Raw genomic sequence first — 15874 nt, forward strand, 5'->3', positions numbered from 1 at the left:
GCCGCAGCGGGGCCTGCGGGGCGTGCGCCGCCCGCCGAGCTGGAAACCCCAGGGAACCCGCCCCGCGCGCGCCGGCCAGCTCCCCGTCCACCTCCAGCCCTGTCCTCCGGGACCTCCGGAGCCGCCCGGTTCAATTCATCCACCGCTAGGCAGGACCCCGGGGATCATTGCGTCTGACCCCATTTTATGGTTGGGGAAACTGAGGCCCAGGAACGGCAGAACTTGCCCAAAGTCTTTCATTGAGGTCCGCCTTCAAACCCAGTGCGCTCCTGTCCGAGGGCACCGAAGACTCAAATGGGACGTGAACCCGGGCAGTGTCGAGACAAGGATCAGCAAACTTGCGAAAGGCTACACAAGTCAGGCTGTTGCGGGCCTTGTCATCTCTATCCAAATTCTCCAAACCAGCGTGGCGGCTTAAAAGCAGCCATACAGTGTCAAAGGACTGAGCCTGCCTATGTCCTAATAAAACACTGAAATTAGAATTTTGAACGATTTTGCACGGGTTACGAAATAGTGATATTCTTTGGACACCCCTCCCCCGCCGCCGACCATTTAAGAATGTGAAAATCATTCTTAGTGAGCTGAACAAAACAGGCAACCGGCAGCAGAGCTCGGCCTCAAAGTGATTGACCTCTGTTTATAAGGGATTCATTTTTAAGATTAGGGACTTCCTAAAAAGTTAGGTCAGGCGTGGTGGTGTGGTAGCGATTACTTGTAGTCGCAGCGACTGGGGAGGCTGAGATAGGATTCTCAAGTTCGAGACCAGCCTGGGCAATGTAGTGAGATCCTATCTCAAAATTCAACACGGGGTTGGGCTAGGGGTATAGCTCAGTGGCAGAGTGCCTTCCTAACTAGTGTGAAGCCCTGGGTTCAATCCCCCAGTACCTAGAAAAAGAAAAAAGAAAGTTTGATCTTTCTGAAAACTTCTTTGCAAGTTTACCTCCATCCTCAAGTCAGCTTTCATACTTTATAAGAGGCATTTGTTTGTCCCCCTTATCACTCATCTTCCGAACTAACAACGCATTGTGTTCTGGGGTGATGGAAGTGACAAAATTCTCAAAACCACGCATCACTACTGTTGGGATTATTATGGGGTTAGAAAGGACCATCCTATGATGATAAATCAAAGTAACAAAGGTTCCTTACTAGTCCTGCCTCTTACCTATCTATCTATCTCTATCATCTGTTGATGGCATCTGTTGGCATGAGTTCATGTATTTTGTGGGGTGGAGAGCTGGAAATGACTTCCCTCTATTCCTTAATTATTATAAAAAAATGAAAGTCTCTATGGCAAAGATTCTTGAGAGTAAAACAAGTTTCAAATACCATGTTTTCCCTGCTGGGTTAAAGATAAGCAATTAATTTCAGCTTTTTTTTTTTTTTTTCTTTCTCCTTTTTGGTAATAGGTATAGAACCCAAGGATGCTCTGCCACTGAGCAACATCCTGTCCGTTTTAATTTTTATTGTGAGACAGGGTCTGGCCCAAACTGGTCTCAAACTTTTGATCCTCTTGCCTCAGCCTCTATTTTCAACTATTCTTAATTTGCTTCCCTAGGATATGGGGGGGAAAAAAAACTGAGAAAATGAACAAATCTCATGCCACAATAAAAAATCATTTTGCATGCTAAATGGTTGACAAACTTTGCTTTCCACAGAACTTAGGGGCCTAATTTAGTTGGTAGTAATTTTTGATGATAGATTACTCTGTGATTTTAGTTATCTGTCATCGCACTGCTATAACAAAATTCCTTCCGTTCCCACCAACTTCTTTAAGGGAAAATTTCTCAGCATTTACAGCCAGCAGGATGCTGGTAAATGTTTGGCAATAGGCCTGGGAAGGTGGGAGTGCTAATTTGCGCCATTTGCCAATTTCTCTTACACTGGTTGATTTCACGCTATCAATGAGCTGTCACTGAATATGGAGTTGGGAAGAGATGAACAGTATTTCTATCCATGGATAATATAGTATACATAATCTCAAGAACACAGATAATGAAGTATAGTGAGAGAATTAGGAAGAAATAAGTTCTTAGTACTTATTTTCTTTGTATCTATTTATTTCTGCAATGCTAGGTATGAGCCCAGACTGCACATGCTAAGCAAGTGTCCTACCACTGAGCTATACTCCCAGCCTTTTTCTATTTTAATACAGTTTATTTAAATGTAAGTTGATATTATTTAGCTTTTAGTAGTAGTTATGCTTAACAACCAGTTTGCAATATTCACAAAAATTGACCCTGATGAACCAGTGCAATCTGCTTCTAACACCACTGCTTGACATCTATAAAAAGTGGAAAATAGGAATAAAATTATAGCTGAAACCTATTCCAGAGTGACCAATATTCACCCAGGATTTTCGTTTTGTTTCCATACTGAGAATTGGACCCAGGGGTGCTCTATCACTGAGCTACATCTGCGGCCCTTTTCATTTTTTGTTTTGAGAGAGGGTCTTACTAAGATGCTGAGAATCTTGCTAAGTGGTTGAGGCAGGCCTTGAACTTTGTGATTGTCCTGCCTCACCTCAAGTCACCAGGATCATAGGAGTACCTCACCACACTAGACTCAAATTGTTTATTTTAAATGTGTGTAGTTTATTTCATGACAGGTCTACCTCAATAACGCTGTTTAAATTGCTGTAGGACTTTTAAAAATTGTCATATATTTGTATTATTTTGATCAAGTGCATTCTAAGAATAATTGTAATAGTAGAAAAAGTTTAGTACCCAGTCTTAAGATAAAAGTAAAATAGTAATTCATTTTTTTACACTTACATTTTCAAGCAGATACGTATAATGTAACCATCAATAAATCTCTTAGGCACTTAAAAAAATGATAAAAATTTTGTGGTAGAACATGGAGCAGAAATTTGAGTTCAAGTAGGAAAAGGAATCCTGAAACATTTCTGACATTTAGAGAAGGGTCTGGGCCAGGCGCGGTAGCGCACTTCTGTAATCCTAGCGACTCCAGAGGCTGAGGCAGGAGGATTGTAAGTTCAAAGCCAGCCTCAGCAGCTTAGCAAGGCCCTAAGTAACTCAGTGAGACCCTGTCTCTAAACAAAATATAAAAAGGGCTGGGGATGTGGCTCAGTGGTTAAGCATTGCAGAAATAAATAAATACAAAGAAAATAAGTACTAAGAACTTATTTCTTCCTAATTCTCTCACTATACCTCAGTGGTTAAGCACGGGGCTCAATTCCCAGTACCAAAAAAAAGAGAAGAGTCTGTTCATGGATTATTGTTATTATTATCATTATTATTGTTATTAGTACCAGGGATTGAACCCAGGGTGCTTAAGCCACATCCCCAACTCTTTTTATTTGTTTACTCATTTTGAGACAGCATCTTGCTAAGTTGCTTAGGGCCTCACTAATTTGCTGAGGCTGGCTTTGAACTTGCGATCCTCCTGCCTCAGTCTTTCAAGTTGTCATATATTTTTAAAATGGATGGTTGCAAGTGTCAATTGGTAGAGTATTTAATTCATTTAAGAGAATGATGTGAGCTTTTTATTTCTGAGTGTATGAATTTATAATATGCCAGAAATTACAATCTTTGCAACTATTTAAAACTTTTGATGGAAAAATGTTAGCTATCAACTAAAAAATGTGCCAGGGAGTATATAGTGTTTAAATAATAATTTAGTGTTTAAATAAAAATTTGAGAGCACACGGGCAGAAAAACTGAAAATGGCTAGTTTATAGTTAGCGGAAGGTTTGGATAATAATACTGTCCCTGGAATTAAGGAATTAATTTCCTCCCCCAGTTCTGAGACTCTATCTGTGGATTTGAGTTTTTAACCTGGGCTTCTTGGGTGGGGGTTACGGGGGGCATGAATAATCAGTCCTCCTATAGAGTACATGTCTATACATAAATTATTCTGGGGCAATAAACTTCACATTCTTTCTTTAGATTCTCAAAGAATTCCTGACCCTTAAAGAATTTTAAAAGATTTGATGAAAACCTGAGGTCATTTGAGAAGCTCTATTGAGTTCTTCTTTGGCCCCCCAGAAAACAAAAGGCAGTAGTCACGATTTGTTATACCTAATTGAAGTCCCCAATTTGTTGCATGAAGCTGAAGTAAAACAAACAAATGAACAACAACAAAAACAAAAACAAACAAACAAACAAACAAAAAAAAAACAGCCAACAACAGAACCCACATAATTTCTAGGGTTCAAAGGTCTTGAATAAGATTCTAGTTCTGAGCCAGGCATGGTGGTATACATCTGTAATCCCAGCAGCTCGGGAGGCTGAGGCAGGAGGATTGTGAGTTCAAAGTCAGCCTCAGCAATTTAGGGAGGCTCTAAGTAACTTGGTGAGACCCTATCTCAACATAAAATATGAAAAAGGGCTGGAAATGTGGCTCAGTGGCTGAGCGCCCCTCCATTCAATTCCTGGTACCAAAAAAAAAAAAAAAAAAAAAAAAAAATCCTGTTTCTGGGAATTGCAGATTGGAGGAAGAGTTGCTTTGCTCCTCTGTAAAATAGGAATCATTCTCGAGGTAGTTAGGGAAGGAAGGAAGGTGAGTAGCAGGCATGCAGTACATGGTCACCTAGGTTGGTTCCCCTCTCTTTTCCTTATTTTCTGTTCCTGACATGGAGTGGGTCCAAGGGAAATCAGGAGCCAGACACTTTCTATCCTCCCCCTAGCTTCTTTTCAAGAGAATGGAAGTGATTCAGGGCAACAGGCAGCTCCCTGGCATCCAGTTTAAAAAGGAGTGAGACCCAGGCCACCACAGGGATGAAGGTGTCCTTCCCCTGTTCCCTGACCCCAAGGCCAGAGGTAACCGAGTCTGAGCTCACACCTGCAACTCCACAAACACCAGGCCCCTAGTGCTGTAATCGAGCCTGTCTTCAACTGCCCCTTCTCCTGGAACCTGGAATCTATCATCTTCTTCTGGCTTTCCTCTCTTCCTCCGAGTCCTAGTGTTCCATCTGTCCCCTCCCTTGGGCAGGCATTCCTTTACTGCTCGTGTTAGTTAGGTTAAGAGCACAGGCTTCAGAGTCAGATCTGAATTGTGATCCCGGCTGTGTGACCTTGAGTAAGACACCTTACTTCTCTGTGCCTCATTTTCCTCACTTGTAACTTAAGGATCATTAGAGTTCTTAACATCATAAGAATGTTGACAGTATGGTGATTACTATAATATCCAGCTTATAAATGTTGTTGTTATTATTATTATTCATACTGGGCATTGAACCCAGAAGTGCTATACCACTGAGCCACATCTCCATCCCTTTTTATTTTTTGAGTCAGTGTCTCACTAAATTGCTCAGGGCCTCATTGAATTGCTGATGCTGGCCTCGAACTTGTAATCTTCCTGCCTCAGCCTCCCAAGTTGCTGGGATTACAAGCTTGTGCCACAGTGCTCTGAAAATGTTATCTATTTTTATAGATTTAAAAAAAAAATGATGAATGAGCAAAGATGTCTCCCTTATAAGAGTCTTGAGCCAGGGAGGTTGGCACATGCCTGTAATTCCAGCGACTCAGGAGGCTGAGGCAGGAGGATCACAAGTTCAAGGTCAACCTTAGTAACTTAGTGAAGTCCTAAATAATTTGGTGAGACCGTGTGTCAAAATAAAAAAATTAAAAGGGCTGAGGATGTTCAAGCAACCCTGTGTTCAATCCCCAGTAAAAAAGAGAGTGAGTTTAGAGTTATTCCACTCACCAAGAGCTCCCCAGACACAGTAGTAAGTAGGTAATCACGAACACCATTTTTAGAACAGCTAAGGGATTGGGTGGTGGGGTTCTCTCTCCCAGAAAGGTGCCAACCCTTTCTGGTCTTCCTCACTCTATGCAAATCTCTCCCTGGCTCAAGATAACGACAGCCTGGACTTTCCAGCGCCCATGGAATGTCCAGCCACTGCCTTGCATAACCACAGAAACTGGGAACACCAGGGTCACAGCGTCCTCCCAGACCACTGCACACAACAGTACCCCATTGTGAGACAGGCAAAGCAAGGCCCTGCAGTGAGTCAGCACCCACCCCTGGTATTTTGAGGAATTCTAAAAATAGGCCCTTCAATTACTCTATTTGCTTTTCTAAATTTTTTCTCACAACATTTTCCTTACCTGCCATCTCCTATTTGTTCTTTCACATGTGTACTGTTTCTGTCCCCCAGCAGGAGGATGTCTCACGAGGGTGGGAACGTTGTCTTGTTGTGCTTGTGTCCCTAGCGCCTATCCCGAGGTCTGGCACAGGCTAAGGATCAGCCGAGCTGGGCTCTGTGGGAAGTGGGGGATGCCATTTGGCTGTTTCTCCTGAGACTCAGACAGAGCAGTTCATTCGTTTGGTCATCTATCCAACAAACATTTGATGAGCATCTTGTGTGTGAGAGGTCTTTTGATAAATCCTGGTAGAGGAGACACTGTCCTTGCTTATGCACAGTGGACCACAGCCACCAGTTCCGTAGTAGGCTAAGGACCTAGGCTAGGCCAAGCTCTGGACTGGAAGTTTTATGTGCATCGTCTCTTAGTCCAGCTCCTCCATCACAAGGAAACACGCCTCACTTGGAACTCCTCAGCAAAAGGGACTTCAAAATATTAGGAGGATCAGGAGGGCTGAAGAGTGAAACGGAAATGAAAACATCAAGTGCTGAGATAGTTCCACAGGCTGGCAGCCGTGGCTCCACCTCTTTGAGTCTGTATGCTCTTAATCTGAGTGTCATTCTTCACACCCTCTCCCCCTGTCCCTAGTGTGTGCTTCTCTCTTACTGACTTCCTGGGTCTCTCATCCAGTCCAAATCTGGGGGCAGACAGTCTAATTGACTTGGCCAAAGGCCCTCCTGTTCCTTGAGTGAGCACCTGCAGGCCAGGCTACTTCTTGGGTGACTAATTGGCCTAGACGGTGAACATCTTCTAGTTTCTCCCATATCCTGAGCAGAGAGTATGATCAGTTAGAAGGGAACATCAAGCATCATTCTCCCCTTGACTGTGTAAAATTAGCAGTATCATCTCTAATTTACAGACGAGAAAACAGACTAAGAAATGATAATAAAGTTCTAATAAAGCTGCCCTAGCTATCCTGCTAACTCATGAGAAATACAAGCTATCTTGTTTGCCCCCCGGATTCCGGGGATGTTTTTGTGCAGTAAAAGCTGACTAGTACAGGATTCAAACTCAGGTCTCTTTGACTTTTATGCCTTCCCGTGTTGTCCTACTGCACTTACAGCCCTGATTCCTTTTGCATTTATATACCCCAAACAGTCCTGACAACGTGGGGTATCAGGGAGGCAGGACAGATGCCTATTGCAAACAGCTGATTCACAGTTGAGGAGACTAGAGTTTGGAAAGGTGCAGGGAATTGTCCAGGCTGACAAAGCCTCATGGAAACTCAGACCCCTTGGTTTCTAGCCCTGGGCTCTTTCCATAGAGAGAACTTGATGGGACCATCATCTATTTAGTATGTGTTAGGCACAGCGCCATGTGATTCACGAGTCATAGCTCATAGGGCTGCATTGCAGAGAAACCAGAAGACACTCTGAACCAGTCATTCAGCTGAACTTTCCTTTCCTTGCAGTTTTCCTGGCTCCCTTGAGGTGCTCTTCCCTACTCCAGCATCGATCAAGCTGGAGGCGGTGCCCTTCTGGTCCAGATGCCACAGAAGTTGGAACCTACTCTTTGCAAACAGTGAGAATTATTGTTACTGCAAAAAGGTAGCAGAGCAGCAAGGTAAAGACCATAGACTGAGCTGGGTGTGTAACCATGACGGTAATCCTAGCAACCCAGGAGGCTGAAGCAGGAGGGTGGCAAGTTTGAGACCAGCCTCCACAACTTAGTAAAACCCTGTCTCAAAATAAAGGGCTGGGGATGTAACTCAGTGGTAAAGTGGCCCTGGGTTCAATCCCCAGTCGAAAAGAAAAGAAAAGAAGGAAGGAAGGAAGGAAGGAAGGAAGGGACACAGACGGAAGCCTAGTCCTACTGTTTGATTTAGGTGCAGCCAAGGTGACTCACCTCCCATTGTCTCCTCTTTGCTTCCTCCTCCAATAAAAGAAACATCATGTGAAGACCCCAGGCTGTTCAAGCAGGCTGTCTCCCTTCCTAGAACATCACATCCTTGCGCTGGTTCAACCTACTCATCTTTCAGGACTCGGTTGAAATGCTACTTTCCCAGTGATATCTTCCTCTGAGGTCAAATTATATTCCTGTCCAAATTCTTTTCTATAGCATCCTTCACAGTATTCACTGTGATTCACATAAACATAATCCCTCAACGTCTGGCTGATCGGATATGCTCTCTACTAGACCTCCGCGGGGAAGGACTGCTTCTGCTTTGCTGTCACTGTATACACTGAGCCCAGCACAGTGCCATAGTAAACACTCAGTAACTATTTGCCAGACCAGATGAATGACGAATGAACAGATTTGCTGCCCCACTTTCCCTTCTCACGAACTCCTCCCACGCCTCCCCTCTACTCCTCTTCTAGGGGTGTTGTAAACTGATGACGAACTAAGGTGGACATTGGTGGGTGTGGGTTGATGGCCCTCCACCCTCCCCTCTGCCCACTCAGTTCCTGCCACACTGACCTCCTTGCTATTCCACGAATACGCCAATCTCATTCCTGCCTTGGGGGTTTCCACTTGAGTTCTTTGTATATGGAATGTTCTCCCCAAGTATCCTATGGCTCCATCCTTCACTTCAATCAGGTCTCTACCTAAAGTTTTTTCAGAAAGATAGCCATTTCTTTTTCTTTGTACCAAGGATCAAACCCAGGGGCATTTAACCACCAAGCCACATCCCCAGACATTTTTAAATATTTTATTTAGAGACAGGGTCTCTCTTAGTTGCTTAGTGCATCACTGCTGAGACTGGCTTTGAACTTGCAATCCTCCTGCCTCAGCCTCCTGAGCTACTGGGATTACAGGTGTGAGCCACCTCTCCTGGCAAGGTGAATGCCATTTCTGAAAGAACGTCTATCCTCTCCATCCTCCCTTCTCCTCCACCTCCTTGACCTCAGTTTTCTTTTTCCTTTTTTATTTTGGGGGGGGTGGTGAATACCAGGGATTGAACTCAGGGGTACTCGACCACTGAGCCACATCCCCAGCTCTATTTTGTATTTTGTTTAGAGACAGAGTCTCACTGAGTTGCTTAGCACCCCGCTTTTGCTGAGGCTGGCTTTGAACTTGCGATCCTCCCTCAGCCTCCCGAACCCAGCCTAGCTGCTGGGATTACAGGCAGGTACCACCACCCCCCACCTCAGTTTTCTTTGTAGCACAGTTTATTACCTGATGTAAAAATGTTACATTGTTTATGACTTGTTTATCATGTGTGTCTTCCAGGAGGCCAAATTATATTCCAGGAGGCCAAAGTTTTCACCTTTACTCACTTCGTTCATTTATATTCATACCTCCTAGATCATCTCCTGGTGAGTAGTAAATGCTCAATGAATATCAGATGACTAACTGAATGAATCATGAAAATGAAGGTGAAGAAAACAACTTTTCTTCATATAACAAAGTCCCGAGTCTTTTAAGGTCAGAGTAAAGAATAATTTCCTAGGTAGGGACAGTGAATTTAGCACATGGTGGGGCAAGAATCAAGCTCAGGAAACTTGAAGGGTGAGGCCACCATTTAAGACTGTTTTACCCCTCTGCTTCCTCTTCAGAGCATCTTAGGCCAGGGGAACCTACACATGGTTCAGAGTCCTTTGTTTAAGGACTCAGAGGTCCAGCCACCTACTGGTGTGTCTAGCATTGTCCACCCTCTGGAGAGGTGATGATCAGGCCTGGAACAAAGGAAACAGTCCCTTGATCATCCCTGGTGTAAAGGAAAGAACAGGGAGGCTGGAGCAGAAAGTCAGTACTCCAGGTGTTCCTTCATTTGAGCCCCAGCCCCAGCCCCTGCGTTTTTAAATTTTAATGATTCCTGCTGACAAGACCCACCATGCCTCAGCTGGATACTGACTGTGAGTCACTTCCTCTTCCGAGCCTCAGTTACCTTATCTGTAAAATGGGAAAAATGTTTATGCCTATGTCCCTGGGGCTGTGGGAACAAGATGAGGTAACGTATGTGAAAGCTCTGTGTAAACGGCAGCGTTCAGTGCACTTTGTCAGGAAGAGGAAGAGCGTGGAGTCAGACGGGCCTGGGTTGGCAGTGTGGCCTTAGGTAAACAGGGCCCCTTCTCTGAGCCGCCGGTGCCTCAGCTGTGAAGGGCAACTATTAATAGTATCTACAACTGCCAGGCTTGTTTTGGAAATTAAATAAGGATTAAATGAGATAACATAAGTGTCTACAGTAAGTGCTCAGCACATGTTCCTCCTCAAACACACACACACACACACACACACACACACACACACACACACACAGTCCTTAAAACAGACTGAATAACAAAGTGTTCTCAGTCTGGAGAAGAAAACAGGCAGCCAATGAGCTCTTTCTCTAGTTTCCATTCTAAGAAAGGAACTCACTGGCTGGTGTCCAGGATGGTCACTGACGTGGAGGATTGCAGCCAAAGGCTGGCCTTCCACATGGAGTTTCCAAAGTGTGTGCACAGAGTTGTATAACCTGCTCCTGAGACGTGTCTGTGCTGAAGTATTTTCATAAAATCGTCCTGAAAGGAAACATGTGAGTGGACCATAGCACTTAAGGGCAGAGAGAGGGATAGAGGAAGGGAGCTGGGAATCTTGGGAGAGTAGGGTGGGACTATGTCTGCCTAATAACTGGTAGGATCCTTGCCATGTATCTGAGAACTTAGGTATTTCCACTCCCACATTCTAAGGGAAGAAATAATAACATAAATATTACTAATGTTTATTTAGTACCGACTGCTTGTCAGGAAGTGAACTAAGCACATATTTGATCCCCAGGGCAGCCCATGAGGGTGCTATTTTGATCCCCACTTTATAGAAGAGAAAACCAAAAGACCGAAACCATTGAGACTGAAAGAGATGAAATAACTTCCCCAAGGTCACCCAGCAAGAAGCAACAGGGTCAGGATTTAAATCTAAGCAGAGATCCGAAGCCCATGGTCCGACGTGAGAATATTTCTCAAGAGATTTATGGGGGTGGACCAGAAAATGACCCTAGTAGGAATTGTCCTCATATGCTCACAGTGAGGCCCCAGTGTGGGAGTGACGTAAGTGACGAAAGTTACTCCCCTCCCCTCCACCTGGAGGACAGTCCGTCCCAGCTTATGACTGTTTGTCACTCTGCCTTGTCCTAAAGTTTAAAATTTCATTAATAAGTTTGGAACAACAGACTTGGCAGGATGGGAAGGGCCCTTGAGACCAGCTATCCTAGTCCAACCCCCTTATATTACAGAAAAAAGAAAAAAAAAAAAAAAAAAAAAACGAAGCTCAGTGAGAGCCATGTACATGCCAATGTCACAGAGAAGTTTTCTGGTAAATGGAGAAATTGGTTTAGGGTCAACAACAGATCATTTTGTTCTGTAGTTACCAAATGTGGCTACACTTTGAATTCACTTTAGGAGTTCTTTAGTATATAGATTTTTAACTTTGAGGGTAGCTCAGTAGTACAATGCTGGCCTCGCATGTGCAAGGTCCTGGGTTTGATCCCTAGCACTGCACACATGCGTACACACACACACACACACACACACACACACACACACACATACAGATTTCTGCATTCTGTTTCTGGAGGTTCAGACTTAGGTTTGCTTGGAAATCTGAATGTGCAATGTTCCAATATGTTCCAGGGGCGAGTCAGATGGCCACAGGCTGCATTAGGAGGTTGGAATCCAATGTCCCTCTTTCATTTTATAGTTTAGGATACTAGGACCCAGCAAGTGTGACCCCAAGGTCACAGAGCAAGTCAGTGGGACTTTAACTCTGATTTTGTGGTCTGAACCAGGCTGACTGTGGTCAAATTTTGCAGATAGGCCAAGAAGTCTTGCCAGAGGAACTGCCCTGGTTTTCCCCAGCTCTCGGTTTCCTTTTTGGATTCAAATTAAGACACAGGATGGTACCCATTTCTGGGGCACAGAAAGGTGGGATTCCAAGGGCTAACCTTCCAAAGGGAAAAGGAAACAAGCTCCTGCCTAGTCGTGTCCCGGGGTTTTCCCATAGGCAGGTTCAAAGATACAGGATGACATCAGACACAAGCTTTCCAAACAGCTCTAACTTCAAGCTCTAGGCTGTGTGTTTTCCTTCCAGGAGAATTAGGTAGGGAGAGCCTTACCTGTAGGGGAGGAGAAAGGGGTGGAGTGGGCCCAGTTGTGACGTGATGGGGATGGACTCCAAGACAGGCCACACATTCCAGAACCTGGAAGGAAGATGGAACTGCTCTGGGAAATTAAGTCTAAGCTCTCCAGTGTACTTCCTGAACCTCACTTCTTATCTCTCACCCCAGGGTGACCTGAGTGGAGAACTGACTGTTCCTTTCCTACTTCCTACTACTCAACCACCTACTTCACGATCAGATCCTTCCTTCCGTTTCTTTTCTTCTGGAGTGGATTTTGGTGTTTGGAGTCAGATATCCTGAGTGTGAATCCTGCTCAGGTTCCTACACCCTCCCTGACTTAGGTAGTAGCCAGGTCCCTTCTCTGAGCATCGGTTTCCTTACCTATAAAAAGAGGGATAATATTATACCTTCTTGGATTATGAGGATTAAACAAGATCATGTAGGCACTTAATAAACAGATGTTTTCTCACAAACATTAATCATGTGAGTGATCAGTGGACTAAAGGAATTTGAATGTATCTTTTGTAAAATGAATCGAGGTGCCTAAGAGAATGATTCACCTGGAAAACACTTCAGAAAACTTTGGGCCTTAATAACTACTAATCTGAAACCCAAGTGAATTGTTTATAGCGTTTCCAAATGATAAGGAAAATCATATACTTCTTTTGTCTTCCTTGTTGTTTCCACTATTGGGGATTGAACCCAGAGTCTCCTGCATGCTAGGCAGTTGCTCCACAAGCCACATTTACAACCCTTTTTATTTTCTAGACAGGAAGTTGCCTAGGCTTGTCTCAAACTCCCAGTCCTCCTGCCTCACCCCCTGAGTAGCCAGAATTACAGGTGTATACCACAGCACCTGGCACATACTCTTGATGAAGTCTCAAGTTTCTTTTGTCTGGAATTATATCAACTCAAGGTGATAACATGGCTATCACACACTGTTCAGAAATTCTGACTGGAAGTTTCATGGGTCTCTGATACATTTTTTAAATGGGAAAACAATTAGTGGAGGGCAGATAAAATATTAGAAAACTTTAATCTTGTCTAACTCCTTATTGCATAAACGGGGAAGCTGAGGTTTAATGAAGGAAATGATTTGTTGGTCACACAGCTAAGAAGTGATAGAGCTGACTTTGAAACCCTGGTTCTTTTCCTACAACCAGTTACTTCCCTTCTTTCCAACTCCAGAGAAGAGGAACCTAGGATCAATGAAGTTGAAGAGTTTTGGTCAGCTGGAGCAGAAATAAAGTGAGTCACCAATTTGCTATTGCCCTTTCTCTGTACTTGACTCATTTAGCAAATATTTACGGACTGTCCACTATTCGGCAGACTCAGAGAAAGCAGAGATAAAATAATCAAGGCAGCAGGCAAGGTCGGATTTGATTCCAGGTCTGACTTTAGTACCTTTAGTTTCTCCATTGGATAACACGTTATAATACTTTGTCATCTAAACCAGTCACAGTGTGTCTGACAGCAGGTACTATCTCATGTGTTCTAACCTTCTTCCCGGCACGGGGAATTCAGGTGTTTGGAAACACTTTAATTTAAATCCTAACATTGCCCTTGTGCTTCTCCCTTCCTCTCTCTGCCCACTCCCCGCTCCTCCCGCCCCACCCCGTGTCCTGTGTGTGTGTGTGTGTGTGTGTGTGTGTCTGGTACTAGGGCCTGAACCTAGGGATGCTCTACCATTGAGCTACATTCCCATCCCTTTTTATTTATTTATTTTTTATTTTGAGACAAGGTCTTGTTAGGTTGTTGAGGGCCTTGATAAGTTGCAGAAGCTGGCCTCAAACCTGTCATCCTTCGGCCTCACTCTCCGCCCAGGACCACTCGGTCTTTGAGTTTTTTTCTAGATTCCCCTCTAGAGGGCACTAAAGCACTACGGCTTTTCTGCCTCACTTCCGTTCGCCTTCACCCTTCATTCTGCGCATGTGCTCCGATCCTTTCCCGGCGGCCCATACCCTCTAAGTGGTTCAGCGAAAGTTTGCACACAGCGCGCCTGCGCAACCTCAGTCCCGCCCCTCTGCCGCCGTCCCCGGAAACGCTTCCTTCCTACGCAGCGTCTACAGTCCCTCGGGTCGCTGGATCTTTGCCTCTCTAGGCCGTAGGGCCGCTTCTCCATGGTTCTGTCTGTCAGTCCTGCTTCGGGAGCTTGCAGATGAAGCCACGTCGCGCTCGGGAGCTTCATCCTTGAGTCCATCACCGGTGAGTGAACCCCCGAAGAGTTCGTGTGCCGCGGGGGCCGAGCAGCCGGAATGGGCAGGACTTCCCCTCACTCTGGGAATGGGTCTGTCCGCCCCGCCCTCCCCCCAACTCCCGGAATGGGCTCGCCCCTCGGGCCCAGTCCCTCCTCCAGGCCTGGCGGCGTTGCCAGGGCGACGGCCCGCCGGCTGAGGCCGGGCGTGTGTCCCCGCAGGTGGCGGGGCGGCCCGGGGCCCATGGAGCGGCGGTGCTGACAGGCGCGGGCGGCGGCCGGGCCCGGCGGGCCGGCATGGCGGGCCAGTTCCGCAGCTACGTGTGGGACCCGTTGCTGATCCTGTCGCAGATCGTCCTCATGCAGACTGTCTATTACGGCTCGCTGGGCCTGTGGCTGGCGCTTGTGGACGCGCTAGTGCGAAGCAGCCCTTCGCTGGACCAGATGTTCGACGCCGAGGTAGGGTTCCCGGGCCGGTGGGGGTGGGGTCTCGGCCACACCGAGTGGCTTTGTGGTCTGACACTACTGGGCTGTAGACCCAGCTGGGCCACTTTCTCTCTTTGTGGCCCTGCGGGAGGGATTTTACCCTTTTAAGCCTCAACTGCCCCATCGGTGAAATGGAATGACTGATAACAGAGGCAGATGAGCGCAAAGGCAAGGCCTGGATGCTATCATAAATAGGCCTGCGTCCCAGGCAACTCTGATAGGCCTCCTTTCTGGGGAGAAGAATGGATAAAAATGCATTCGTACAGTGAATACTGCCTAGACTTTGGGTCACAGGCTTCCATTTAGGCTTCACTTTACTTGCCCTGTGATTTGGGACAAATGTTCCTTCTCTGAACTTACTTTCATGTCTGCAAAATCATGAAACTGGTATTGGAAAGGACATGAATTGCAGTACAGAGAGCCTGTTCTTAAGAGTCCAGTCTAAGCCCAGACATACTAGCTCTGGGAACTTGGGCAACTTGCTTCACTTTTTAGAGCTTTTTCATTTTCTGGAAAGTGGGCAGAATAATCATACCGTATCATCCTTAGTAAAATGTTATGAAGCCCAGAGGGGCCTAGGAATAAGAAGTGCTTTATAAAGTGTAAAGGAAGTTACATTTGAGAGGCATCTATTGGTATATTGGTATATTGGTATTGAGCACAGATCATTACCTATGCTCAACCAGGAGACCTGGCTGGAGTTCTTGCTCCTGATACTTATTCTTTGCATAGCCCTTGGGCAAGTTGTTATCCTGATAGAGATAGTAATAAAAATAACAAAGGCTTTTCAAGGTTTTCATAAGGATAATATGAGACTATGGATGTCATAGGCCTTTCTTTGTAAGCTGAAAGTGTGGTAGAGATACTTGGTCTTCACTTAATGTTGTGTCAAGGGTAGCAGAGGTTCATACCTACCAGGTGCAGAGTAATAGCTTTGTAGGAGCCTTCATTCTTCTAGGAAGGACACATGGAAATCCTAGGCTGTGTTGAAGAGTCAACTGATGTGTACAACCTGAGTTCTAGGCCAGGAGTCAGCAAACCTTTCTTGAAAGG

The 15874-nt window shown here is 45.3% G+C and overlaps 1 protein-coding gene across 3 annotated transcripts in view; it reads left to right on the forward strand.

Moving 5' to 3' along the window:
* Positions 1–14141: 14141 nt before the first annotated feature.
* Positions 14142–15874, forward strand: part of SYS1 (SYS1 golgi trafficking protein) — a 34809-nt gene continuing 33076 nt past the window's right edge. For 2 of the 3 annotated variants that reach the window (XM_079126996.1, XM_079126997.1), the window contains exons 1-2: positions 14142–14346; positions 14558–14794. In XM_079126996.1, the coding sequence (XP_078983122.1) occupies positions 14633–14794 (162 nt within the window). In that variant the 5' untranslated portion in view covers positions 14142–14346; positions 14558–14632. The remainder of the gene's footprint in view (positions 14347–14557; positions 14795–15874) is intronic. The other variant, XM_079126998.1, reaches the window with a different exon arrangement.

Source organism: Sciurus vulgaris (assembly GCF_902686455.1).
Source record: "Sciurus vulgaris genome assembly, chromosome: 2".
Taxonomy (NCBI): Eukaryota; Metazoa; Chordata; class Mammalia; order Rodentia; family Sciuridae; genus Sciurus; species Sciurus vulgaris.